This window comes from Hyperolius riggenbachi, chromosome 1 (genome assembly GCF_040937935.1).
Source record: "Hyperolius riggenbachi isolate aHypRig1 chromosome 1, aHypRig1.pri, whole genome shotgun sequence".
Lineage (NCBI taxonomy): Eukaryota > Metazoa > Chordata > Amphibia > Anura > Hyperoliidae > Hyperolius > Hyperolius riggenbachi.
In genome coordinates this window covers 491,266,524-491,293,439 of record NC_090646.1, presented here as the reverse complement: position 1 = coordinate 491,293,439, position 26,916 = coordinate 491,266,524, and the positions used below count along the sequence as shown (strand labels likewise).

The 26,916-nt window shown below is 44.4% G+C and overlaps 1 protein-coding gene across 2 annotated transcripts in view; it reads left to right on the top strand.

Moving 5' to 3' along the window:
* LOC137522816 (tRNA (32-2'-O)-methyltransferase regulator THADA-like) overlaps positions 1–26,107 on the top strand; it is a 79,265-nt gene extending 53,158 nt beyond the window's left edge. Inside the window, exons 18-31 of one of the 2 annotated variants that reach the window (XM_068242922.1) lie at positions 1,250–1,395; positions 1,487–1,609; positions 4,096–4,200; positions 5,168–5,362; positions 5,455–5,605; positions 5,679–5,904; positions 8,890–9,117; positions 10,140–10,344; positions 12,274–12,465; positions 12,673–12,902; positions 17,018–17,203; positions 22,499–22,744; positions 24,080–24,288; positions 25,692–26,107. In XM_068242922.1, the coding sequence (XP_068099023.1) occupies positions 1,250–1,395; positions 1,487–1,609; positions 4,096–4,200; positions 5,168–5,362; positions 5,455–5,605; positions 5,679–5,904; positions 8,890–9,117; positions 10,140–10,344; positions 12,274–12,465; positions 12,673–12,902; positions 17,018–17,203; positions 22,499–22,744; positions 24,080–24,288; positions 25,692–25,972 (2,723 nt within the window). In that variant the 3' untranslated portion in view covers positions 25,973–26,107. The remainder of the gene's footprint in view (positions 1–1,249; positions 1,396–1,486; positions 1,610–4,095; positions 4,201–5,167; positions 5,363–5,454; positions 5,606–5,678; positions 5,905–8,889; positions 9,118–10,139; positions 10,345–12,273; positions 12,466–12,672; positions 12,903–17,017; positions 17,204–22,498; positions 22,745–24,079; positions 24,289–25,691) is intronic. The other variant, XM_068242929.1, reaches the window with a different exon arrangement.
* Positions 26,108–26,916: the final 809 nt, after the last annotated feature.

The following is a 26,916-nucleotide window of genomic DNA, read 5'->3' as shown; positions in this document are numbered from 1 at the left end:
GCGCGCGATCAGGTGTGCGCTGCACGTGAAACGCGCACTTGACCGCGAGCAAAAATCCGCTTATCACGCGGAGTAACCTTTTGTGTGCGCAGATCGTGTGATAACTGCAGTGATAGCAGTTATCACGCTTTAGTGAATCAACCCCTCTGTGTGCACTATACATTGTATTTGCTTGTGCATTGCCATGTCCATCAGGAAAGGTGAAGAAAGCCTGGGTTTGATGGCCTATCAGAATTTTGCCTTGGGGCCCCATGATTTCTAGCTACACTTCTGCTTGTATGTCTGAGTGGATGAGCTGATTGTAAAAAGTCATGTAGATCTGTTATTCTTCTTAGATATCTTGGAATTTGACCCATTTGTATTGTAACTTTAGTTCAGCTTTAAGGGCCCGTTCACACTGGGGGAATTTTCTGCAGCGTTACAGCAGTTTGCTGATCACCAGCAATGCGCTGTATATAATGTATCCCTAAGGGATCATTCACACTGCAGCACTTGCAATTTGTGGAAAATCGCAAACGTGCTGCATGTAGCATTTTTTAAGCAATCACAACGCAGTTTAATCATTAAATGAGAATCGCATAGTTAATTGGTTGTACAAGCGCCACAAAATCAATTTGCAATTGGAAATGGCCCCTGAGGCCGGTTTCAGACTACCGGCTGGCGTTAGAGGTGCGGTCCAGGGACTGCACTGCCACTGTTAAAAACAGGCCTTCAGAGATTACCACGTTAGTATGCGGTAATCTCCGTCTGGCATCCGGCCAAGCAGGAAGTGACGCTCACTTCCTGTGGCTGAAGCAATCACGTGCGCGGAAGCCTGCTGCGAAAAATACGCTTCCGTGCATGCGCAATGCATAAAACTTGCGGCAGGTTTTCACACACGCGTTGCCATAGACTTACATGACTTCCGGCCTGCTGCAGGTTGCTGCAGAACCGCACAGTAACATAGATCTATCCTTGCGCCAGGGATGTGGTGAAAACATCACTTCCGTCACATTGCGCTACATCGTGTCAGTATGAAAGGCCCCATAGATTTTCATTGGGGTGAGGTAAAATGACCACACCGGCCCAGTGAGGAATGCCTCTAAGAGTCACAGTTGAAGAGAAGTGTCAAGCGGTTCTTTGTTTCTCCTGTATATTCACAGTGATGCTGACAAGCCACCTCCAGTGTTGTTAACCACACTTTTGATTCCATAGAATTTGTAAGCGTTAGAGCAGCAGTGACTAGCTAATGGCTGCCTCATTTTCACAGATATTGCGGCCCCTTCCTTTGAAGATATGGGCAATGCAGTCCGTGCCCACATTGCACATAGCAAAGGTCTGGAGGAAGTACAAAGCGATATTTTCCTGTCAGAAGAGCACAGCCTCATCATGACTTGCTGTTGGGTCTCGTTAAAGGTAAAATCCAGAAGGAAGTATAAATGCATCTGAAGAGATTGATCGTGTATAAAACGGTGCATCTTTCTTCTTCTGCACCTAATTCTAATAGGAGATTGGAATGTTCCTTGGTCCACTAGTGGAGAAACTGATGTCTAGTTCCCTGATCGCTGCCTCTGCAGTAAAAGACTCTGTGGCTACGTATCATGATATATTCATGAGGTGCCGGCATTGGGTAAGTCCCATAGTGCTGATTCTTCAGCCATTCTTTTAAGACATAATGCATAGACATTTAGACAGTTATTACTAACATAAATAAAACCTCCATGACTGGACAAATACCGCTACAGGTATGTATTGGAAGAAGTTACATGGAGGCTGATCTACACCTCCTTATGGGTGCTGTGTATGGTTAGACATCACCAATGCATATACAGCTGCTGCAGAATCTATCACTGCACACTGTAACACAGTAGCAAAGCTTAAAGAGAGCCCAAGGTGGGCTAAAAAAAAAAGTAGGCTACCTGATCCGCAGGGCTGAGCAGATCAGGTAGCCACAAAAAAAACGCTGCTCCCTGCTGCTCCTGTGGGCTGCAATAGCGCACTTTCACTTGCATGACCGCTGGGTCACAACACTGCGCTGAGACTGTGTTGTCTCTCAAAGCGTGCAGGGAGGTGGGGGAGTGGCAGGGGGCACGGCCAGGGAGAGAGAGCTGCCCAATGGCAGCTCAGGAAACCAGTGGCGTAGCTAGGGTATTTGACACTCGGTGCGGATTATTTACAAACACCCCCTCCCAAATGAATTTGAAATTCATGAAATGCAGCAAACAATACCTCCAATACATGCAATGAGGCAAACGTTACCTCCGACGCATTAAATGCTGCAAACTTTACCTCCCACACATGCAATGAGACAAACGTTAACTCCCACACATGAAATGCAGTAAATGATACCTCCGACACATGCAATGAGGCAAACATTACCTCCCACACATATCACAATGCAGTAAAAGTTTCCTCCCTCACATGACATTCAGCAAAAAGGTCAAATGCAGCAAACAGTACCTCTGACACATGTAAAATACACATATACATTATCCCACAAATATGAAATGCAGCACATTTTACCTCAAAATAAAAATGCATCAAATGTCCCCTACACTGGGTGCTGGTGGGGTGGCATGGAGCTGCTAAGTGGGATGGGTGGGTGACACTGGGTGCTTCTGGGAGGGTGACTCTGGGTGGGAAGAGGGTGACACTAAGTGGGAAGGGTGGTGCTGGGTGGTAGGATGGTGACACTGAGTGGGACGTAAGACATTGGGTGGGAGGAGGCTGACACTGGGTGGGAAGAGAGGGACACTAGGTAGGAGGAGGGGGACACTAAGTGGGAGGAGGGAGACGCTGAGTGGGGAGGGTGAAACTGGGTAGGGAGGGTGACACTGGGTGGGAGGAGAGTGACACTGAGTAGGGAGGGCGACACTGTGTGGGAAGAGTGATACTGAGTAGGGAGGGTGATGCTGGGTGAGAGGAAGGTGACACTGGGTGGGTGGGAAGAGGGTTACAGTGGGTTGGGAGGGTGGCTGCTCTGCTGCAGTGCCGCGCTTCGGCGCGCCCCCGTGCTGTTCCCCGGTAGCCCTGGGATCAGTGAACGGGAACCTGGTTCCCGATCACCGATTTGTGTCTCCAGCAGAAAAACCGAAGCGCTCTTACTAGAGGCTTCAGTCTTTCTGCACGTAAAATTTTCCGCGTCCTCCTTGTGCTTCCGGTTAGCGAGAAGCACAAGGAGAAAAAAAACTCAAGGTGGCCATCTTGTGGCCAAATAGGAAAACTACATCTACATATTTTTTACATTACAATTTACACATATAATAACATTAAAAATTAACTGTTTATTTCCCACACCAAAATATTACCCAAATAAAATTGTTAATGTAAAAAAAAAATTACAATTAAAAAAAAAAAGACATAAATAGTTACATAAGGGTCTGAACTTTTTAAATATGCATTTGAAGGGGGTATACTATGAACATTTTTTAAATTATAAGCTTGTAAATAGTGATGGATGCAAAACGGGAAAAATGCACCTTTATTTCCAAATTGGCGCCATACGTTGTGATAGGGACAACATTTAAATGGTGTCATAACCGAGACAAACAGGCAAATAAAATACATAGGTTTTAATTATGGTAGTGTGGATTATTTTAAAGCTATAATGGACGAAAACTGAGAAATAATGAATTTTTTCCATTTTTTTTCTTATTAATCCTGTTAAAATGCATTTATAAAAAAATAATTCTTAACAAAATGTACCACCCAAAGAAAGCCTAATTAGTGGCGTAAAAACAAGATATAGATCAATAAATTGTGTTAAGTAGTTATAAAGTTATTAGCAAATGAATGGGAGGTGAAAATTGCTCTGATGCATAAGGTGAAAAATCCCCGCGGGCTGAAATGGTTAAACGACATGTAAATTAGGTAAATTAGCATATCAGCCGCTGTGTTGGTCAGTGTGTACATGATGTGTGAACGACTTGTTTGCACTTCAAGTTGTTCAAACGACCAGTTTAAACGACAATCAAGCGAAAAGTTGGACATGTATACGCACCTTAACGGTTAGGAAGGATAGCTTTAAACAAAGTGAAAAGGAAATGGCTGCACTACAGGTCACACCAGATTTGTTTCACTTACTAACCTTTTTTTTTGTGTATGAATGTCCTGTAGGGGGCGGTAGATGGCTGCAGCACAGGATTTACCAAACTTTGCTCTTATTTGCTGCATCATAAAGACTCAAAGCTGAGAGACATACCAAAGGAAATGATGGAACAGGTATGAAGAGATAAAACCTTCTCCCTACTTATGATTTCATGGGCTACACCTTATATCCTTTCAGGAGGGGGGCCATATTTACCATAAGGCACTGTGGGCATGTGCCTACAGGCGCCTGATGATGGAGAGGCGGCTCATTCCCTGAGTGCATCTCTCCCTCCTACCCTATGCAGAGTCCTGATGAGAGTGTAAATGAGAGGTTACTCACCTGGGTCTCCACACTCCACTGACCAGATCTCCATTCAGTCAGGGGAACATCTAGCTACCTTATACTGAGGTTCCTCTAGCTACCTATTACTTGGGACCACCTCTAGCTACTTAATACTGAGGGCACTTCTGGCTGCCTAATGCTAAGGGGCACCTGTAACTACCTATGACAGGCAAGGGAGAAGTGACAGCCAGGCAAGCCAGCACAATTGGGGTGCAGTTTGGCAGGGGTTTGTATCTTTATGGAGGGTGAAATCAAGGGTGCCAGGACATCTGTGCCTATAGGCTCCTGTGAGGTAAATCCGGGCCTGATTGCTTGTGCACACTTTCAACTTGGGTCATTCAAAATCTTAATTTATGATAGTTTGAGGTGCTTTTACAAACTTTTTACTGGTTGTCCCTGCCAACCGCTCATTACCGAATGCGATTGTTAGTTCCTGCCGCAGGTGCCTGCATCACGCACCTGCATCACGCACTTGCGTGTTTTCCCGCCTCCCCTATCCATGAAGCAAAAAACACACTGCTCAGCTTGTTTGTACAGGAGAATGTCACCTGAACTGATCATACACTGCTGTCAGTTTTTGCACACTGCAGCCCAGGGAGTGTACATAAAGTTCTTGGCAGGATTGGGAATATATAGACACATCTTTATCTCATAATTTTAAATGTCACTTCAGGTACACTTTAATTTCAGATCCAGATCTGAACATTCACAACATCACATCAGATGTCTCTCTGTAACATGTTCTGCATCCTCTAGGTATTGGTGGTGGTGAAGTCACAGAACTCTCTGTCCGTCACTCGCAGAGCTGCGGGCATTCCTGTTTTCCTGCAGTGCATTCTATCCGCAGAGGGCCCACAGCATCCCTTGCTTGAAGCCTGCATTACGTCTTTACTAGCTTTAGCTAAAAAGCCCTTTCCCACCAGCTGGGACCAGACCAGAGACCTGCCTCAGGTAAGTGGTCCCAGGGAAAGGTGGAGCAGTAACACAGGTCATAGGACAGTGATGGAAAATGATGATTGTGTTGCTGGCCTATGTCTTCACAGGTGACAGCAGTTCATGCATTACAAAGCATGCTGCGCTCAGCAAGCCTTCGCTCCAGCTTGTTAAGCCGTGCTATTCCTCTGATGTCTCTGGCACTTGCCAGTCTGAGTTCCCCCTGCTGGGCCATGCGAAATGCAGCTTTGCAGCTTTTCAGTAAGTGATAGAATTTCTCATCTGTAATTCTGCTTTACTTGAATGGTCCTAACCTTATGGCTCTTGTCTGCAGCTGCTCTCACTGTTGGCATGCTGGAGTTGTCACGCAGTGACGTGGATAATGCTGTGCAGAGCACGCTGCATGTGGGAGCTCTGCTGAGGAGATTTCCATGTCTGCAGGATATTCTGCTTCAAGAGCTACCAGCTGCCAGTGAAGGAAAGAACATGCTGCATCCCAGTCTATATCCTATCCTCACCCTGCTTGCCAAACTACAACCCGGAGGAGACGCTGACGCCAGGTGCTGGTCTGTGTGTATAGTGTTCATAAAGGGACAGCAGAATTTAGGTAGAAATTACATAGAACTTTGTGGCTTTATGTCTGGTTAGCTTATTTCTCTGTTTTTATTAATTTGTATAACAGTTGGATATGTTGCAAATGCTGCAAGTAAAAGGGACATCCCCTTGTTTTTTTTATTTTTAAAAGTCATGTAGTAGAAAATATTTCTTACCGTAAATGTAAGTATTAATAAAAAGGTCTACTTTTATAAATAATACAAATCTCCTGTTTTGGCATTACATAGTCAGCATGCAAGTGAGGACTTCATGTTGTAGATTTTGACTTTACAGGTTTGTCTCTGTTGCTGCTCTTTTCCCCTTCTGAGAATCTTACTGTAGGGATGTTATGAAACAATTTGTAGAACGTTGAGGTTTACCTATTTTGCCCTGAGCAAGTACAACACAGTGAGACATTTGCCCATCATCTAATGGGGCCATCCAGCTTATCTAATGCACACTGAAATGCTCGACTCCTTTCATATATCAAGCTGGAAATCTCTCTGTGCACTAATAGGCCTTTTGGAATGTTAAAAGCTTAACCTGGGGAAACCATTACTAATTTAGGTAGGATCAAGCTATGTATGAGTATTGTTAGGACTAGTGTACCAACCTTGACTTCAGTTCAGTTTAAAGGACAACTGTTGCAAAAAGTGTAAAATACATACATATAAAATGTACCTTACTCCCAGAATACAATTCACTATAAATGTATTTTTTTTCCTATATTGCTGTCCCATACAGTAAGTACCATAGATAGTTTGGTTAAAAAGACATCTATATGTCCATCAAGTTTAACCAGGGAAAAAAAAACACTGTCCTGAACCCGTATATATTCCAGTTGACCCAGAGGAAGGCGAAAAACCTTACGGTCCCATTCACACTAGAGCGTTTTGCCGCGATTTCGGCAAAATGCACAAACGCTAGCGCTTTTTAAAAGTGCTATCGTAATTAAACCCTATGGGCCTGTTCTTACTTGGGCGATTTGCGCTAAGTGTGAATGTAGCCTACAAGACCTGGGCCAATTAGCCTTAAAGAGAATCTGTATTGTTAAAATCGCACAAAAGTAAACATACCAGTGCGTTAGGGGACATCTCCTATTACCCTCTGTCACAATTTCGCCGCTCCCCGCCGCATTAAAAGTGGTTAAAAACAGTTTTAAAAAGTTTGTTTATAAACAAACAAAATGGCCACCAAAACAGGAAGTAGGTTGATGTACAGTATGTCCACACATAGAAAATACATCCATACACAAGCAGGCTGTATACAGCATTCCTTTTGAATCTCAAGAGATCATTTGTGTGTTTCTTTCCCCCCTGAGGGGGGAGTGCATAGCAGAACCACAACACTGAAGAACTTGGCAGCCTTCCAGACACAGGCTGACAAGTCTGACAAGGGAAAGATACATTGATTTATTACAGAGACTGTGATAGTACAAAGTGCTGCAGTAAGCCAGAACACATTAGAATAGCTTTTGGAACTTGTAGGATGATAAAAAACAGGATGCAATTTTTGTTACGGAGTCTCTTTAAAGGGAAAAAAATCCTTTCTGACTCCAGATAGCAGTTGGATAAATCTTTGGATCAACTCTCCTGGGAATTACCTAGTAAATTATAGCCGTGGATGCCCTTCAATCCAAGGAAAACATCCAAGGTGCAGGTGGAGTAGATGCCGACCTGGCGAAGTTGGCATATGCAACGGAGGGGACCCTGTGCCACCGGCTGGGAGCGGCGCTATGGTGAGTGCACAGGACGGCTGCCATGTGTTTGAGGAAGCCCCAGGTAAGTAAATCTTTTTTTTTTTTTTTCCCCCTCAGACCTTTTCTTTAAATGCGGATATAGAGTTTGCCCCATAGCTACTTCTTGAGGAAAAATATTCAAGTTTCTAACCAATCTTACTGTTAAGGACTCCTTTTTAAATGATGAAAGATTTGGAGCTCATTGCTAAAGATAAATGGGTAAAAATACCTGTGGAGACATGCAAAAAGCTGGTCTGCAATTATAGGAAGTGTTTGAATGCTGTAATAGCCAATAAAGGCTTTTCTATTGATTATTGAGAAGGGTATGAACAACTTTGGAATGTACACTTTTTGCTTAAATGTAAATAAAGCTGAGAAATGTTTTTCCCCCCCACAATAATGCCTCTTGTACATCGTCTTATTATCTTTTGGGAGACATCTATGTCATTTCCCGTCAAAAAAAATACTTGCTGGTTGAATAACTTTAAATCAAAATTTGCCAGGGGTATGAATAACTATGGGCAGCACTGTATATATTTTAGTGGTCCTTTAAAATCAGACTGTAGGCCAGCTGGGCTTCAATGTCACTTTATCAGTTTGTCGTCACCTTGAATTTTGACCTCAGTTTCTTATTTACTAATATAAATGGAATATGAAGTGAATGTAAACTGAAAGCAAACTGTAGTCAAAGGTCCTTGTACACTGGTCCTTGTAATTACAAAAGAACGCCTGATCTGGATGGTGCAATTTGCTGCACTGTTGGTCAGAGAAACCTAGACCTCACCACAGTAAAAGTGGACCTGAACTCTTGCATAGGACAGAAGGAAAACAGAGAAATGCACCCTGTATGTACTTAGAGAGCTTAGCCTGTCTTATTCCCCCTCATTTGTGACTTATCACCACTGTAATTTGATCTCTCAGCTGTGTTAGCTCAGGAATCTCCTCTACCACGGCAGAGCAGCTAATTTGTAAACACAGGATGTTAACAACATGTCTGCTTCCATGAAAGCAGGAAGTAGAGACACTGCAGTTTAATTGAAAAAATTGTATCTGCTGTAACAAAGAAATGTTTTTTCTTTAAAGGTTATTATGCTGTTGCTTATCTTTTAGAGCTGAGATGAAGTTCTGAGTTCAGGTCCGCTTCAAATAGATGAGAATAAATTGTTTTAATTCACCATATAGAACATTCTAACAGGGTGTTTGTTGTTCTCAGATGTTTCATAGAACCTTTGTTGGAGCTGCGAGGAAACCCCATCTATGCCGTGCGTGTCCTAGCTGCCCGCGCTCTTGTGCCTGTGATGCAGGAGATGGATTATCATCATTTACTTGTTCAGCTGACACTGGAACTTCCACAGAGAGATGAAAGAGTGCCTCACAATGTGTTACATGGACAGCTGCAGCAGATTTATGCCTTGCTGTCTTCAGCTCTGAAGGGAAACTGGTGAGTGTACAGCGGCAAGGCGTGAATTCTCATGCTTTCTGGCATGCATGTCATGTTTGCAACTGACTGCCTTTATTATTTGGAATTATCATTATATAAAAAAATGAAATGCAACTGACTGGACAAGGTAACATGAGAAGTTTGTATTATTAGTGGGCCCCAGTTCAGATCTATTTTGCTCTTGATGTGAAGTAGACTTTCACTGGATAAAATTGCCGACAATGAAACCCGTGCCCCCTGTGTGAGTAATGGTGATAACTGCTTTAGGCAAATCTGCCAAGATGGCTGGCCACTGCCAATACACAAAATGTGGAGGTGTTACAGAGTACCCCAGTATCTCAAGGACTAATGCTTTGCATATTCACTCAGTGCAGCATTATTGGGGGTATCTTTTTGCTTCTGCAAAACTGCATACTTAGAATATTTCTGTTTAGGAAAATGTAATTTGGCTTAAAGTGAACCTGAGGTGAGAGTGACATGGAGGCTGCCATATTTATTTCCTTTGAAACAAAACTAGTTGCCTGGCAGTCCTGCTGATCTATTTTGCTGCAGTAGTGTCTGAATGACACCAGGAACTAGCATGCAAACTAATCTTGTCAGCTCTGACAATATTGTATGCTTGTTCAGGCTCTATGGCTGTAAGTAGGAAAAGGGCAGCCAGGCAATTATTATTGCTTAAAAGGAAATAAGTATGGCAGCCTCCATATCACTCTCAACTCTGCTTCACTTTAAGGCTGAGCCACACTGCTGAGCTCCTTGCGATTCATCATAGCTGCATTTTGTAAATAGTGCTCCCATTGACTTGCATTAAAATTGCAGCAATCGTTTTTCTGCAATTTTCTTTTCTGATTCAGCAGTCCAGGCCTGGATGGGACTTGTTAATTATATACTTTATGTAAAGAAAGGCATGTTTCATATTCCTGGCCTTATACCCACATAATGATCTGGTAGTGACCCCAAAGTCAGTATGTGCCTTGCATTTTGCTGTGTAGTCGTACCTCATCTTGACTTTTTCTATTCAGTATATCAGACAGTGCCCAGAGCGAAGTAACGCAGCACCTCCTGTCAAGGTTGTGGCTGTTGTCTTCAGCTCAGCAGTGCCCCCTGGTGCGCAAGGCTTTCCTGGATCTTCTGTTTCTGCTGACAGCATTCTGTGAAGAGGATTCTGCCAGACAAGTTCAGGACGCAGTCTGCAAAGAACTGAGTGCAAAGGAGCCCTTCTTACTGGTGAGGCCATATTAATGATCTCCAGTTTTTGGCAGATAAAATATTTTTAGAGCCCTAGTTCACCCTACCAGACTAGTCATCAATTGTAAAACTGAATAGAGGGATCTAGAGATCCATGGAGCAGGCAGCAGAACTACAATGACGGCTACAGAGAAGCTCTCACTCTCTGTATTTTAGTACTGTTATTCTCAACATTTTATTGGCATGTACCCCTTTTAAAGCCCAGTACTCACCAAGTACCTACTGGCATAGTAAACATTATCACAAGTACCCCTTAAAGGACTTCCGAGGCCAAATGTTCCCCCCAAAAATAAAAAAAGTTAGATACCTGTATAACTTTGGTGGACACGGAGGACGCCGTCCACGCCCTCCGTGCCGTTCCGCCGGGTCCCCGCCTCTCAATATCCCCACGAATGGCTCCTGATCCCACGGCCAGGGTCAGGCTCTGCTGCCTGTATGAAGATGGCCGCCGGCGCTGGCCGCGGCTGCGCACTGCGCATGGCCGCTACTGCGGCCGCGCAGCACTAGGGCCAACCCCCCGATCCACGCAACAGGCTGTTTCCTGTAGCGTGGATCGGGGGGTTGGCCCTAGTGCTGCGCAGCCGCAGTAGTCCTCCGTGTCCACCAAAGTTATACAGGTATCTCACTTTTTTTATTTTTGGGGGGAACATTTGGCCTCGGAAGTCCTTTAACAAATATATAAGTAATCGTAGTACATGATAATTGGTTCTAAACAATTTCCAAGCATTTACTATTGCTTTTAATTAGCTAAAAAACTAAGTTGGTGTTGTTTAAATAAGATTTATCATTTTCTAAAACTCTAAATTTGTTATTCTTGTTCAAGCATATCAAGCCCGAGTACCCCCTGGAGCCATCAGAAGTACTCCCGTAGAGAACCTAGGTTTTAGTACATTACAAAAGAGTAATAATTTTTTTATATCAGCTATAATTTGTTTAAAGTGGACCTGAACTCAGAACTCCTCTTTGCTCTAAAAGATACACAACAGCATAATAACCTTTAAACAAAAACATTTCTTGGTTACAGCTGATACAAATCCTAAAATAAATCTTCACAGTTTCTACTTCCTGATTCATGGAAGCAGACATATTGTTTCCAGCCTGTGCTTTCAAATAGGCTTATCTGCCATCTCTGCCATGGCAGTCATGTGACACAGGGGGAGATCAAATTACAACTAGTGATTAGACACAAATGAGGGGGAATTACACAGGCTAAACTCTTGCATACAGGGTGCATTTCTGTTATGTTTTCCTTATGTCCTGTGCAAGAGTTCAGGTCCACTTTAACCTTTTAGCAGCCCTGCAGAAGTTGTCTGGTTGTAGACAGCTTTTGCTGCCCAATGCAGTTGTGCAGAGCACATGGAGCGTTTTTATATTTACCTGTCCAAACAACTGGATCGGCTTCTTCTCTTCCTCCACCCGCGGCGTTGCAATACCGACATCCTCATCTGTGTTCCAGTCACATTATAACATTATATTGCATGTGATCGTTGTTCAGAAGATAGTGGCAGCATTACAGCGCCACCCAGCAGTGGAAGTTATGGAAGAGTCTCTTCCACCCTGCCTCTTCCACCACCGGGTGACACTACAATGCCAAAACTAACTTCTGAGCCCTATAAGCCAGTAATAATGGATGCCAGTGTCCAGCAATGAACACGAACAAGCCAGGATTTCTCCAGCAACAATGCCTGTGTGAGTCTCTCACTGTCCTGAGGCTGAGATGTGTGTGTGGTGGAACTGTCAGACCATGTCTTAGGGGGTTGGTGAGTGCAGATGCACGGCTCGTCCTATCCCTTCCCACTACTTCTGTGGATTGCCGGCAGTCCATAGTGGCCACATACGGAAGTCCGCTTGTATCCAGTAGTGGCAATGTAATCAGTGATACAAGGTATTTTTACCTTTTTTTTTCAGGTGGGAGCGGATGCTTTCCGTGAGGCATGTGTCCACTATCTCTGCAATGAAGCAGCACGTCTGTTAGATAACAAAGCCTCCAGTTATGTGTGCCAACTTCTGCAAGATAAAACCACAGCTGTGCTGAAGTGGCTGAATGAGCAGCAAGATCTCCCCACTGAGCTGGGACAGGCAGTCAGACACACACTGCAGGTATGAGCCCGATAACCGATCACAAGGAATAATCATTGTCCTTGGAAGGTTGGAAACATAAGAACAATGCATTGTCTGTGGTCGATTTTACTTGAAGGTGTCCTGTAACTTTGTATTCTTTCCTCAGATGCACATTTGCATTGTTCATGTGTGTGGTAAGTGTACTTTCATGTTCTATATGAAATGATGTCCAGTTCTGTATTCCAGGACACATTGCACAAAGTACTGAGAGAAGAGTCTCCTCAGAATCTCAGTCTCCACTTAGAGAGCTATGTTCACCTGCACAGAGTCTGTCCTTCTCTGTCTGACCACCATCTTCCCCAGGACAAGAACATGGAGTGCATGTCCGTCCTGCTCAGCCTTCTACAAGCAAATAAAGGAGGTCCCCAGCTCCAATGTCATGCACTGTCTGCCCTCAGCCTTCTGCTGGCACAGAGGTAACGAAGTCCAATGCTGCTGCTGCTACTCCCAGATGTTCATGGGGAATCTCACAGACTAGTTAGCTATTGTTATACATGTTCTTCAATATGTTTTTTGACAGAGAGTACAGACATGCATTACACAATTGCTGATAAATGTAAGTTCAAGGAGCCTATTTTGACTGAAATGACAGTGTGACTAAATGGTCTCGTCGTCTTGTTGTCATATAAAAGTTATAATTACACTTTGCCAGTCCAGGCTTAACCTAATTGTACAATACAAAAGTTTAATAAAACGTCTCCCTGTTAGACAGATATATTTGATTCGCATAATCTGACTCGGGTTTACTTAAAACTTGGATAGTGTCACATGCACTAGTCTAAATAATCTTACTAACACTTATTGGTTACTGACTGGTCGATTAGTGGAATGCTGCTGCAAGGGTCTTTGCTGATCCCCCCCCCCCCATCAATTGTGCAATGGGGTGTAGCTATCTCACAAATCTTCCACCTTTATTATATCTGCACCAGTTTGCTTTCACCACTCGTGTAGTTTACACTAATGCAGAGGTCTGATTTGAGCGTGGTGCTGGGGGAATCTCTGTTGGTTGGGTGGAGGGCTAACTGTATATATTGCATATATTTGTAATGTTGTGCATCACAAACTCCTGGCGACGCCTCGCTTATGAGGCGAAACAATTGTTGAGTAGCACGTAATCTGTCATTTGTATCTCACTGCCAACACCCTGATGGTGAAAATATTCGTACCCAGCCACCTTCTATGAAGGCATTTATATCCCCTATGGGGATTATTTACTGCATCTAAGCTACATGCTAGACAGGCTGTGCCAGCAAGTGGTGATTGCACAAGCATGTCTCTGATGCAGATAAATTGTCCTATGATGCATTAGTGTAAACTACACGAGTGGTGAAAGCAAACTGGTGCAGATATAATAAAGGTGGAAGATTTGTGAGATAGCTACACCCCATTGCACAATTGATGGGGGGGGGGGGATCAGCAAAGACCCTTGCAGCAGCATTCCACTAATCGACCAGTCAGTAACCAATAAGTGTTAATAAGATTATTTAGACTAGTGCATGTGACACTATCCAAGTTTTAAGTAAACCCCTGAGTCGGATCATGCTAATCAAATATATCTGTCTAACAGGGAGACGTTTTATTAAACTTTTGTATTGTACAATTAGGTTAAGCCTGGACTGGCAAAGTGTGATAGATTCATTTTACCTGTACACTATTTTTCGGTAGTGAGACAAAAGTTATAATTACCTGCCTGGTCCTGAAAATAGTGTTGGGCGAACAGTGTTCGCCACTGTTCGGGTTCTGCAGAACATCACCCTGTTCGGGTGATGTTCGCGTTCGGCCGAACACCTGATGGTGTTCGGCCTTTTAAGTTCGGGTTCGCCCCGAACTTCTAATGGCCGCCGAACAGGGCCCCTGTTCGGCCGAATACTGCCCCCCTATGGGGTCGCAGGCATAAGGGGGGAGCATGCCCCGATCGCGGGGGGGGGGGGTCGGAAATTCCCCCCACCCCCTCCGCTAGCGCTCCCCCCTCTGCCCGCTTCCCCATTCAAAAGTTTAAGCAAAGTACCTGTAGTGGATGGCCTGGCAGTGGGCGGCACTGTGGAGTGAGGAGGAGGAGTCCGGAGAGTGACGAGTTGAGGGAGGCCGGGCAGCGGGCGTGAGGTCAGAGAAAGGGCGGAAGTACCACAAGGGTACTTCCGCTGAACCGCCCGCTGCCCGGCCTCCCTCAACTCGTCACTCTCCGGACTCCTCCTCCTCACTCCACAGTGCCGCCCACTGCCAGGCCATCCACTACAGGTACTTTGCTTAAACTTTTGAATGGGGAAGCAGGCAGAGGGGGGAGCGCTAGCGGAGGGGGTGGGGGGAATTTCCGACCCCCCCCCCCCCCCCCCCCCGCGATCGGGGCATGCTCCCCCCTTATGCCTGCGACCCCATATGGCCCCCAAAAGCTGGATGTTCGGAAAGTTCGGGGTTCGGCCCGAACATGCCGAACATCTCGGTCATGTTCGGTGAACTTTCCCGAACCCGAACATCCAGGTGTTCGCCCATCACTACCTGAAAATCTCTCGGAGCCGTGTGGTCACTGGCTTCCATTGTGTAACTTCACCCCCTGCTGAAAAATGCCATGGTGCTTTCTATCTCGAGTAGGGCAAACGCCATGGCATTTTTGCAGCTGGGGCGGGGCTATGTGACAGAAGCTGGCAGCCACGTGGCTCCTGAAGGAACAGACCAGGCAGGTAATTATGTTTTTATGACAGGACGATAAAGCCAGTCAATCAGACTGTCATTTCAGACTGAAGACTGTCAGACTCTTAAATATCCCATTTTTTAAAAGGAATGGGAGGCCTAAACTGTACTATTCTTTTATTATTCCTTTCTTTATAACCTGAAGTTACACTTTGCAGCCACACCGCAGGAATTGTCCAGGCTACTCCCTGTCTAGGGACTACATAAAAACTAGCAAAAAACATTTGTTTTAAGTTGTACTTTATTGCAAAATCACATAACCCTTTCTCAGATTCTCCGTTATCCCCCCCCCTATCCCTTTTAAGGGGAGTATTGAATCAGTGTGGCTCCATGGCTTGCTTTGTGATGAAGGACATGCCAAGGCATCCACTTACTACTACCCTGACTACTTTCCTTCCATCTTTAAGCACCCTCTAGGTGTGAACATGTCTGGATTGCAATTTCCTTCTCATCTTTGTGGCCTATAGGCAGGGGGGAAGCATGACCACGAGGGGAGTGCATGTGACTTCCCCAGAATGCTTTCTCCATAGGAGGATTCAATAATAAAACTGAACTCTCAGTAAGTGTGGAATATGGCTATTTAGAAACTTTTTTTTGTTTCCTCTCCTCCGCCCCCCATAATAAGTCCTTAAAAAATGTGAACAATTTGTGTAACCGCATCTGAATGCCCCTTCCATTCCAAAACCTGGTAATGAGGATTTGGATGTGATCTGTGAAAAATGCAGCAGGTTGCATCTCTGTTTATTTCAATATTCGGGAATTTGCAGTCAGGGAAATGGAGATTGCAGCCAGTGGAAACAGGTCCTTAAAGGACTTACGAGGCCAAAATGGCTAAAAAAGCCAAGTACCTGCAAGATGTTTAAATGCACGGAGGACGCGGTCCGCGCCCTCCGTGCAGCTCCGCCGGGTCCCCTTCCTGAGTTCGCCCCCCCCGTGCCGATCGCGACCCCACATGCCGGGTCGGGCTCTCGTGCCGCTCCCAATATGGCCACTTCCTCTGGCCGCGGCTGCGCAGTCCGCCTGGCCGCGAGTGCGGCTGCGCAGCTCTAGGGCCAACCCCTCCGATCCACGCTACAGTACGCGACCCGGCCTGTGGGGTCGCGATCGGCACGGGGGGCGATCTCAGGAAGGGGACCCGGCGGAACTGCACGGAGGGCGCGGACCGCGTCCTCCGTGCATTTAAACATCTTGCAGGTACTTGGCTTTTTTAGCCATTTTGGCCTCGTGAGTCCTTTAAAGGGGCACTATGGCGAAAAATTTTAAAATTTAAAATATGTGCAAACATAGACAAATAAGTACGTTTTTTTTTTCCCCAGAGTAAAATGAGCCATAAATTACCTCTTTCCTATGTAGCTGTCACTTACAGTATTTAGTAGAAATCTGACAGTAGTGGCAGGTTTTGAAACAGTCCATTTCTCCATAGGGGATTCTCAGCAAGGCTTTTATTCTTCATAAAGATATTCCCTAAAAATGATTTCAACAATGATGCTGGCCAGCTTCTATGCTCACTACACAGTTTTTTTGGCAGTTGGACAGTGCAACTCCCATTTACTAAGTGCTTTTGAAAATTAAATAAATCCCTGAAAATCCCCCCATGAAGAGACGGACTAGTCCAAAACCTGTCACTTCTGTCAGATTTCTTCTACCTACTGTAGGTGACAGTAACGTAGGAGAAAAGTAATTTATGGCTCATTTTACTCTGGAAAAACCGTACTTCTTATTTGTTTATGTTTGCACATATATTTTAAATTTTACAATTTTCGCCATAGTGCCCCTTTAAGGGAACTAAATGGAAGCACTATATGTAATATGACTTTAATGTTTACTTTTTTTGTATTTGTAGGCAACATGTGGATGATGTGTCACATTTTGCCCGCTGGCTCTCTGTCCTTTCAGTCTGTGCAGACCCAGCTGTGTCCTGTGACACACTACGTCTGGCTGCAGCAAATGCCCTTCAGCTGGCTGGAGCACATCTAGTGCAGCAAGCTCTGCAATGTGGTACTTCTGAGCTTAAATGTTTGGCAGTGAGGTGAGACATTCTTGCTATAAGTTATCATCCACTATGTAGTTGTTTTTATTTTTATTGGCCTCAACTGGGTAGCTGGATAGTGTACTGGTTAAGGGCTGCGCCTTTGACATGGGAGACCAGGGTTTGAATCCTGGCTACGGTCAGTACCTATTCAGTAAGGAGTTCAAGGCAAGACTTTCTAACACTGCAGAGTGCCCTCTTGAGAGCGTCCTAGTGGCTGCAGCTCTCGAGCGCTTCGAGTCTGAAAGGAGAAAAGCGCTATACAGATGTTCGGATTATTATGAACTATCGCCTCTATGCTAACACGCACATTTAATTCCACACCCCTGATCTCTCCCCGTGCACCATCTCCACTTGGGTGAACGACAGATTTTTTTAAACCCAACCTGGAAGATGAACTCATCTTCACACCCCCTTCATTGAGTCCTCTCTCAAACATTTCTATTGCTATAAACAAGATGTTCATCTGCAATGTCCCTCAAACCCGCTGCTTAGTCATCACCCTTGCTCAGCACTCTACGCCATCACCCACATCCAGAACGTCTTCAGGTTTTGTCACTTCCATCACCGCAACATTGCAACAATTCGCCTCTAGCTAACCCCCAACACCACCAAACTCCTGGTCCATGCTCTGGTCATCTTCCATCTAGACTACTGAAATGTCTTCTTTTCTGGACTTCCTGACACCAGGCGCCGACCCCTGCAATATGTTATGTGTGCAAATATCAAATAATCGGGTAGTACGGCGCTCAACAGTCAGATTACATAAAATAAGGAGCACTTTGAAGAGTGTTAAGTGGGACTCTCTGGCGTATGGAATATAACGGATGTGTTATCTTTGCAATCCAGTTATTTTATGTTATCTGACTGTTGAGCGTCGTACCATCCGATTATTTGATATTTGCATATATAACATATTGCAGGGGTCGGCGTCTGGTGTCAGGAAGTCCAGAAAGGATGGCATTGCAGTAGTCCAGGTGGAAGATGACCAGAGCATGGACCCTTTGATATTTTAAAGGGACATACACATCCCAGGAACTGGCGATCAAAGCAGATTGATTTGTTACTATAGGACTGATTGCATATTGTTGTATGTGGATTGTTATTGGTGTGGCAGGAGCGCACAACTTCAAACAAGTGATGTTATGTGTGCAGCTGCCAGGTTGATTCACTCCTTCCACCGCTCCTCTTCAGCTACTCCTCTTCAGAAGTCCCTTCCTGTCACTCTCAGAATGAAATTTAAACTGCTCTGCCTGGCATACAAATCCATCCACCATGGCTTGGTTCACCAACAATGAAAGGAAATAACATTGGTAAATTTGCCACTCGCTCCAGAAACCTACTTACTACTTATAAATCATTTCCTTATGAAAACCTATAGGAGTTCTCTTATTATCCATCTTATTAAGGTAGCTAGATCTTTGATCCCTCTCACGTGGAAATCTAGGACACCTCTAAAAGTTAAACCGTGTTTTATAAAAAATAGAGGATGTAGCAGAGTTAGAGAGAGCAGTAATATCAGGGGATAAAAGGGTTCTTTACATGAAAATATGGTTGAACTGGGCTGTGTATAAGCATACACCACAATATATGGATGGCCCTTGAGTGAGTGTCTAATATTGTGTTATGCATGAGATGGTAGAGTTGAGTGGACCCACAACCTAGCAAAGCTTTTACCTATACTTTTTTTAATTTCTTTTTTCCCAAAAGGTCCTCAGGAATATGGCTTCTATCCCCCTCCTTTTTCACATACATGGCAGTTTGCCGCCTGGTCACTTAGGCGCAGGGTGAGCCGAATGACTGTTTACCCTGCTGCAGGTGAAATTATGGACGGCGTTATTTACCGTTTCCTCTCAGAGTCGTAGCATCTCAGAGGGAGAAGTAATTATGAGTTTGGCAATCGCTGTAACCCTGAATTCGGGCTATGCAGGCCGCGCACTATAGCATTGTGCCTATAGCGCTGCCCAATACAGACGCAAAGCGGCTTTCGCCAAGTAGCTCTGCCTCGTCCTTTTCTCCTTCCTATTTGGGTATCCTTCCATACCCTTTGTACATCCGCTTGATCATAGGGAGAAAGGAAGGATACCCTGCCAAGAAGACATCGGGTGTATCGGAACTGATGTATTTAATACTAAAATATAACATACAGTGGTTTGCAAAAGTATTCGGCCCCCTTGAAGTTTTCCACATTTTGTCATATTACTGCCACAAACATGAATCAATTTTGTTGGAATTCCACGTGAAAGACCAATAAAAGTGGTGTACACGTGAGAAGTGGAACGAAAATCATAAATGATTCCAAACATTTAAAAAAAAAAATTGCAAAGTGGAGTGTGCGTAATTATTCAGCCCCGAGTCAATACTTTGTAGAACCACCTTTTGCTGCAATTACAGCTGCCAATCTTTTAGGGCCCATTCACACTTGAAAGCGCAAAACGCTGGCGCTTATCGCCGGCGTTTTGCATGAGTGATTTTTCAGCGGAAAAAATCACTGAACACTGCGGCGATTTTTCCGTGATCGCATTAGCACTTCTATAGCACTGAAACGCAATCGCCGGGAAATCGCCTGAAAATGGTGCAGGTGACGCGTTTGTGTTTCGCAATTTTGGGTGATTTGCGGCGATTAGTACAAATCGCCCAAGTAAGAACGGGCCCATAGGGTTTCATTACACTAGTGCTTTCAAAAGCGCTAGTGTTTGAGCATTTTGCCAAAATCGCTGGCAAAACGCTCAAGTGTGAATGGACCCTCGGGGTATGTCTGTACCAGCTTTGCACATCTAGAGACTGAAATCCTTGCCCATTCTTCTTTGCAAAACAGCTCCAGCTCAGTCAGATTAGATGGACAGCGTTTGTGAACAGCAGTTTTCAGAACTTGCCACAGATTCTCGATTGGATTTAGATCTGGACTTTGACTGGGTTATTCTAACACATGCATATGTTTTGTTTTAAACCGTTCCATTGTTGCCCTGGCTTTATGTTTAGGGTCGTTGTCCTGCTGGAAGGTGAACCCCCACCCCAGTCTCAAGTCTTTTGCAGACTTCAAGCGGTTTTCTTCCAAGATTGCCCTGTATTTGGCTCCATCCATCTTCTCATCAACTCTGACCAGCTTCCCTGTCCCTGTTGAAGAGAAGCACCCCAGAGCATGATGCTGCCACCACCATATTTGACTGTGGGGATGGTGTGTTCAGAGTCATGTGCAGTGTTAGTTTTCCGCCACACATAGCGTTTTGCATTTTGGCCAAAAAGTTCCACTTTGGTCTCATCTGACCACAGCACTTTCTTCCACATGTTTGCTGTGTCTCCCACATGGCTTGTGGTAAACTGCAAACGGGACTTCTTATGTTTTCTGTTAACAATGACTTTCTTCTTGCCACTCTTCCATAAAGGCCAACTTTGTGCAGTGCACGACTAATAGTTTTCCTATAGACAGATTCCCCCACCTGAGCTGTAAATCTCTGCAGCTCGTCCAGAGTCACCATGGGCCTCTTGACTGCATTTCTGATCAGCACTCTCCTTGTTCGGCCTCTGAGTTTAGGTGGACGGCCTTGTCTTGGTAGGTTTACAGTTGTGCCATACTCCTTCCATTTCTGAATAATCGCTTGAACAGTGCTCCGTGGGATGTTCAAGGCTTTGGAAATCTTTTTGTAGCCTAAGCCTGCTTTAAAGGGAACCAGAGAGGATGCAATATACATACCTGGGGCTTCCTCCAGCCCCATACGCACGGATCGCTCCCACGCCGCACTCCTCCGCTGCCTGCATCAGCCGCCACCGGGTCCCGTCATTGCCGCGAGTCGGCAAGTCGGCCGGCGGACGCGGCTAATTCTCCGCATCACAGGGTGCTCTCCCCATACAGATACGCATGTGGCTGTTAACTGCGCAGCCGCATGCGTACATGTATGGAGGGAGCCCCTGTGATGCGGACAATTGGCCGCGTCCGCCGGAAGTGACGGGTCCGGTACCGGCGGATCCAGGAAGCTGAGGACGGCGGCGTGGGAGCGATTCAGGCTTATGGGGCTGGAAGAAGCCCCAGGTATGTATAAAATCTTTTTCTTTTTTCACCCCCCCCCCCCCCTCCCCCCCCCGTTTCTCTCTGGTTCCCTTTAAATTTCTCCCTGACCTGTCTGGTGTGTTCTTTGGACTTCATGGTGTTGTTGCTCCCAATATTCTCTTAGACAACCTCTGAGGCTGTCAGAGCAGCTGTAATGTACTGACATTAGATTACACACAGGTGCACTCTATTTAGTCATTAGCACTCATCAGGCAATGTCTATGGGCAACTGCACTTAGACCAAAGGGGGCTGAATAATTACGCACACCCCACTTTGCAGTTATTTATTTGTAAAAAATGTTTGGAATCATGTATGATTTTCGTTCCACTTCTCACGTGTACACCACTTTGTATTGGTCTGTCACGTGGAATTCCAATAAAATTGATTCAGGTTTGTGGCAGTAATATGACAAAATGTGGAAAATTTCAAGGGGGCCCGAATACTTTTGCAAACCACTGTAGAACTATAATCCTCTAGGAGGATATTTTGATATGAATACACAACCCCTCATAATAGGATGTATACTAGATGTAAAGGTATGGATGGTTTTGGACAATGTCTTAACTGTTTTTGACCCATTTTGAAGAGGTGTGACCTGCTGATGAGGGTTGGGGGTGATTTTTGCCGTTGTTTGTGAAATTCCTGTATATTCAAGCATGATGTAAATTAAATTTGATTTGCAATAAAAATGTAAATGTGGAAAAAAACCAACCATCCACCATTCTTCCCTGTTATTCATCTACAATCTCTACCAGAGATACTCCCCAATGCTCTCTCTCCACTCCTTCAACACTCTACGGATGTCCACCCCTCACCAGGACTTCTTCAGAGCAGCCCCTACTTTATGGAACTCACTCCCTTCATCAGGCTCGTCCCCACATTCAACTCATTCAAGCAGGCCATATCTGTTCACCATCCATTGCTTACCCGCCATCTTCATATCTATACTCTAGGTTTATATGTCTCATTTCACCACCCCCTAGATTACAAGTTTATTTAACAAGGCCCTCCTCTGTGTGTTTTTTCTCTACCACCATATAGACTCAATGACTAGTCTGTTATATTTATCACTACATTGTCACATCACTATTTTGTGTAACATTGTTGAATGCTGTAATGTCCCTGTGTAACATTATTTAATGTTGTAATGTCTCCCCATCGATTGTACTTTGCTGCTTAATATGTTAGCACTTCATAAATAAACGTTTAATAATTATTAATATTTTGCTGTATCTGCATTCTGTAGAACCATAATATATGCAGTGGATTTACTACAAGATGAAGACCGAGATGTCCGGGAATTGTCAGCTAGGTTTGCGGTAGCTGCCTTGAATCAGCCACATGACAGGACTTTCCATAGTGAATGGGCTATTCTGCGCCTCCTGGAGCTGCTGCGGGACAGTTTCTGGAGTTGTGAGGAAACCTTCCATGCTCTGATAGAGCGCCTGCCTGCATGTGATGTGTGTGCTGTACATTCCTCTCTTCATGACAGGTGACTGGCTGACATAATATAGATTATAACAAACGACAATTGGTCAGGACTGGTATTCTTCACAAGGAAGTGCAGTTAGTCATTTGGGCAGAGCAAAAGGCCATGATTTGCAGCAATCTTAACATAGTGTCTTTCATCAGTTTACAACAGTTAGGTATAAAACTTTGCTTAGGCACGCTGCAATATATCCTGGTGTATCTGATTCTCTATAGCATACTTGGGCATTCCTTCTTAAAGTGGATCTGAACTCTTGCACAGGACAGAAGGAAAACATAGAGAAACGCACCCTGTATGTATTTAAAGAGTTTAGCCTGTCTAATTCCCCTCATCTGTGTCTAATCAGAGGTTGTAATTTGATCTCTCTCTTGTGTCACCTGACTGCCATGGCAGATAAGCTCACTTGAAAGCACAGGATACTAACAGTATGTCTGCTTACATAAAGCTGAACATAGAAACACTGCAGATTTATTGTAGGATTTGTATCGGCTGTAACAAAGAAATGTTTTTATTATGCTGTCGTGTATCTTTTTGAGCAGAGAGGAAATTCTAAGTTCAGGTCCGCTTTAAAGGGATACTGTAGGGGTCAGGGAAAAATGAGTTGAACTTACCAGGGGCTTCTAATGGTCCCCTGCAGACATCCTGTGCCGGCGCAGCCACTCACCGATGCTCTGGCCCTACCTCCGGTTCACTTTTGGAATTTCAGACTTTAAAGTCTGAAAACCACTTTGCCTGCGTTGCCGTGTCCTCGCTTCCCCTGATGTCACCAGGAGCGCACGGCGCAGGCACAGACCATACTGGGCCCGTGCAGTACGCTCCTGGTGCCATCAGCGAGAGCGAGGACACTGCAACGCAGGCAAAGTGGTTTTCAGACTTTAAAGTCTGAAATTCTAGAAGTGAACTGGAGGCGGGGCCGGAGCATTGGAGTGGCTGCGCAGCACAGGATGTCTGTGGGGGACCATTAGAAGCCCCGGGTAACTTCAACTCATTTTCCCTTGACCCCCCGCCCCCCTACAGTGTCCCTTTAAGCCTAATTCCTGCCTTGCACTGTGAAGGTCAAAATAGCCTGAAATATGACATTATGTATTACATTATACAGTATAGGTAAAAGTATTAGGTGTGTAAGAAATGATTAGTTCAGAATGTATGCCTGGCTTGCAAGTGCATAAAGGAATGATTTGTATACTCCTGCAGACTGCTGAGAAGTGCTAGAATATGGGAGTGCTTTTTGCAAAAATTGAAGTGAAACTTGCAAGTCCCTTGTTTTTAGAAATCTAGCTTGCACATGCATGGAATGTCTCTTTGTACTATATTGATATGCTTCTTGTGTTTTTGCAGACCAGATGCTTTGTATGAAGAGGATGAACCCAACATGTTTGCAGACCTCAATTTCTTTTCATGCCTTTTACATCCAGTGCTCGATGACTTGATGATCCGCATGTGTCATGCAGATTCCTTGCGCTCTGCCTTGCTTCAGTGGGTGCAGTCCACAGTCACTCTAGTGAGGGAGCAGCTGAAAGAGTACCACAGCTGGGCAAAGCAACAGGGTAAATGATTCAATAAATCATTGTCTAGTGTAGCTCAGTGCAGTGAAATGGCAAAGAAAAAAAAACTATAAAAAGCATTGGTGATTCTGCATTCAGACATTAATTGGTTCAATGTATGCTAATGCAATGGATGAAATTTGCCTGAAAACGAAGCTGACACATAGGACTTGAGTCACAAAGCCGTGATAACTCTTATCACGGCTGTCAAAAAATGCTTTGCGCACGTTTTAACACATTTTCATGCGAAAAACTGTTATTGTGCGCAAAAATTTGCATGATAACGCAAATATTTGCGTGTTAACATTCGCACGATAATTCAAATTTATCATGCGAATGCTAACCGTTTTCACTCTAAATTTTGCACAAAGCACTTTTCACAGCATGATAACAGTTATCGCTGCTTTGTGAATGAAGCCCATAATGTGATTTTATGAGAATTATCTTGAGGGAGGCTTTAAGGGACACCTGGCGGGAGGGGGATATGAAGGCTGCCATATTTATTTATTTTTAAATAATTCACATGTTTGATTTGCCCACTACTGATGCATGAAAAATCAGCAGGACTTCCAGGCAACTGGTATTGTTTAAAAGGAAAGAAATATGGCAGCCTCCATGTCCCTTTCACTTCAGGTGTCCTTTAAAAGTTCATCCTAGAATGAGCATGTGATATTCAGATTACTCTTATGAGAATAAGTAGTGGGTTGCATGTGTTGGTACCCAGGGCCAAATTGCCTGTCAGCTACTCCCGTTCATCAACTATGCGCTTGCTAGTGCTTTTCACAGGTGGTGGACAGGCACCCAACCCCTCCCCCCCCAAATGTAGTTGGATCTGATCACGGCGGATGCCATGCTCAGACGCGAGACTTTTTTTTTTGCCACCGGGTAATGCCACTGCGTTTCAAACATAACACGTGGTGTTACATAATGCTGCTATTCAATTGCAACCGAATGGCGCTTGTGGCCAGCAGCCGAGTGGCTGAACTGCTTGACAAATGAGCAGTTGAACCATCCGTGGAAAACAGACCTAAGTGGTGCAGAAAAACTACTGTCCTCCATCTGTCTTTCCTTTGTCTTGCCTATCACACCATTTCTCTATCCATCTCTTTCCCATATTGCCCCACATCTCCCTTTTGAGGAACAAATGTAGCAAAAAAAATTTAATTGCGGTGAAAATTATTTTGTCGCTAAGATGTTTTTTATTTTGTTTACCTCTCTCTTTTTTACTTACCGTATGTAGTTATGCTGTTGGGTAGTAGAGTTATATTTTTATGGACTTCACATGCAACAAGTAATGTATACGATAATTTATATACTTTAGGGATGAGTGATTTGCAAGCCTTGAGGTTGCTTTGTTTTCATGTTGGATGTAGGGGATTTATCCTAACGTTTTCTGTCATTTTCAGGTTCCATGTCTGTTTCCTGGCTTGCAGCTTGTGGATGCTCTCGGGTAAATTCTGCTGTGTTAGGTTTGTTGATTCGTGCAGAACTTCTTCTCAGAGCACATGAAGTACTAACAGGAAGTGTCCTGGATCTTTCTTCAATAGAGCCCTCTATAGCCTCTGTGAGGAAGGAGCTATCTGAGCTGAAGAAAGAGGTGTCACTGTACAGCTTAGAACATTATAACATAAAGGTCAAAGTGGGACTGTTCTGGAAGCATGACCCTCATTTTACACACTCTAGTTGACACTTGAATGTACCAGTATATACTTTTTTTTTAAATCTACCTATTTATACTAAGAGACGCGTTGTGACTATTCCCTGACAGCAAGAGAATGAAAGTTTCGAAACAATAAAATAACTTTCTAAAAAAAATTGTTTTGCTAACAGCTTTGTTTGTCCAATACTTTGGAATTTGTGTAAATTACACCTGCGATGTATTTATCACTGAGAACAGGGTGCCAATGAGTCCAATGATAACCATAGAAGCTATAGAGATCCATAGGTTTCCACACTATGGCTATCATTCATGAAAGTGCTGTCGGTATGGAGAATCAGTGCGGGTAAACACCGCTGGCGGTGTTTTAGACTTCTGGCTGCTGATTCATAAAAAAAGTATTCAGGTGCGGTAGCAGTGCAGATATTCCCCGATCTAGGCTGGCGGTAGGCTTGCGGAGACACAGAAGCTGCCGAGTTGATACATTTCTCCGTGTACCGCTCTGCTGCAGCTGCCTGGGAGGTCTGTGTCTCCATTCACTTACATTGTTATCGCCACATCAGAGGGAGCGGTACTTCCCGACCTCACACCGCTTGTGGTGATCTTTATAAATTAACATTTTGCTACATTTTTTACAATAATCACCGCACAAGGCGGTGATTTATCTCTCTGCTCAGTAAGGTCAGCTTTTCATGCGGAAGGAGCCTTTATGAATGCTGAATTTGCTGCGTGGGCGGTAAAGTCAGCTGTTTTAAGCATTTCCGCATGCGGAAATGCTTTATGAATGATAGGCTATGTGGGAACATGGAATTTGAACTTATCAGTCCAAGACTGAATGCCCTTTGTATTAGCATAAAACACATGGCAGAGAACTAACACTGCTCACCACCCAGAGAACATTATCACAAAGCTCAAACATGTTAGCGGTGGCTTTTCTCTGACAGTTACTGGAAAAGTGGTGATGACTGTGGGAA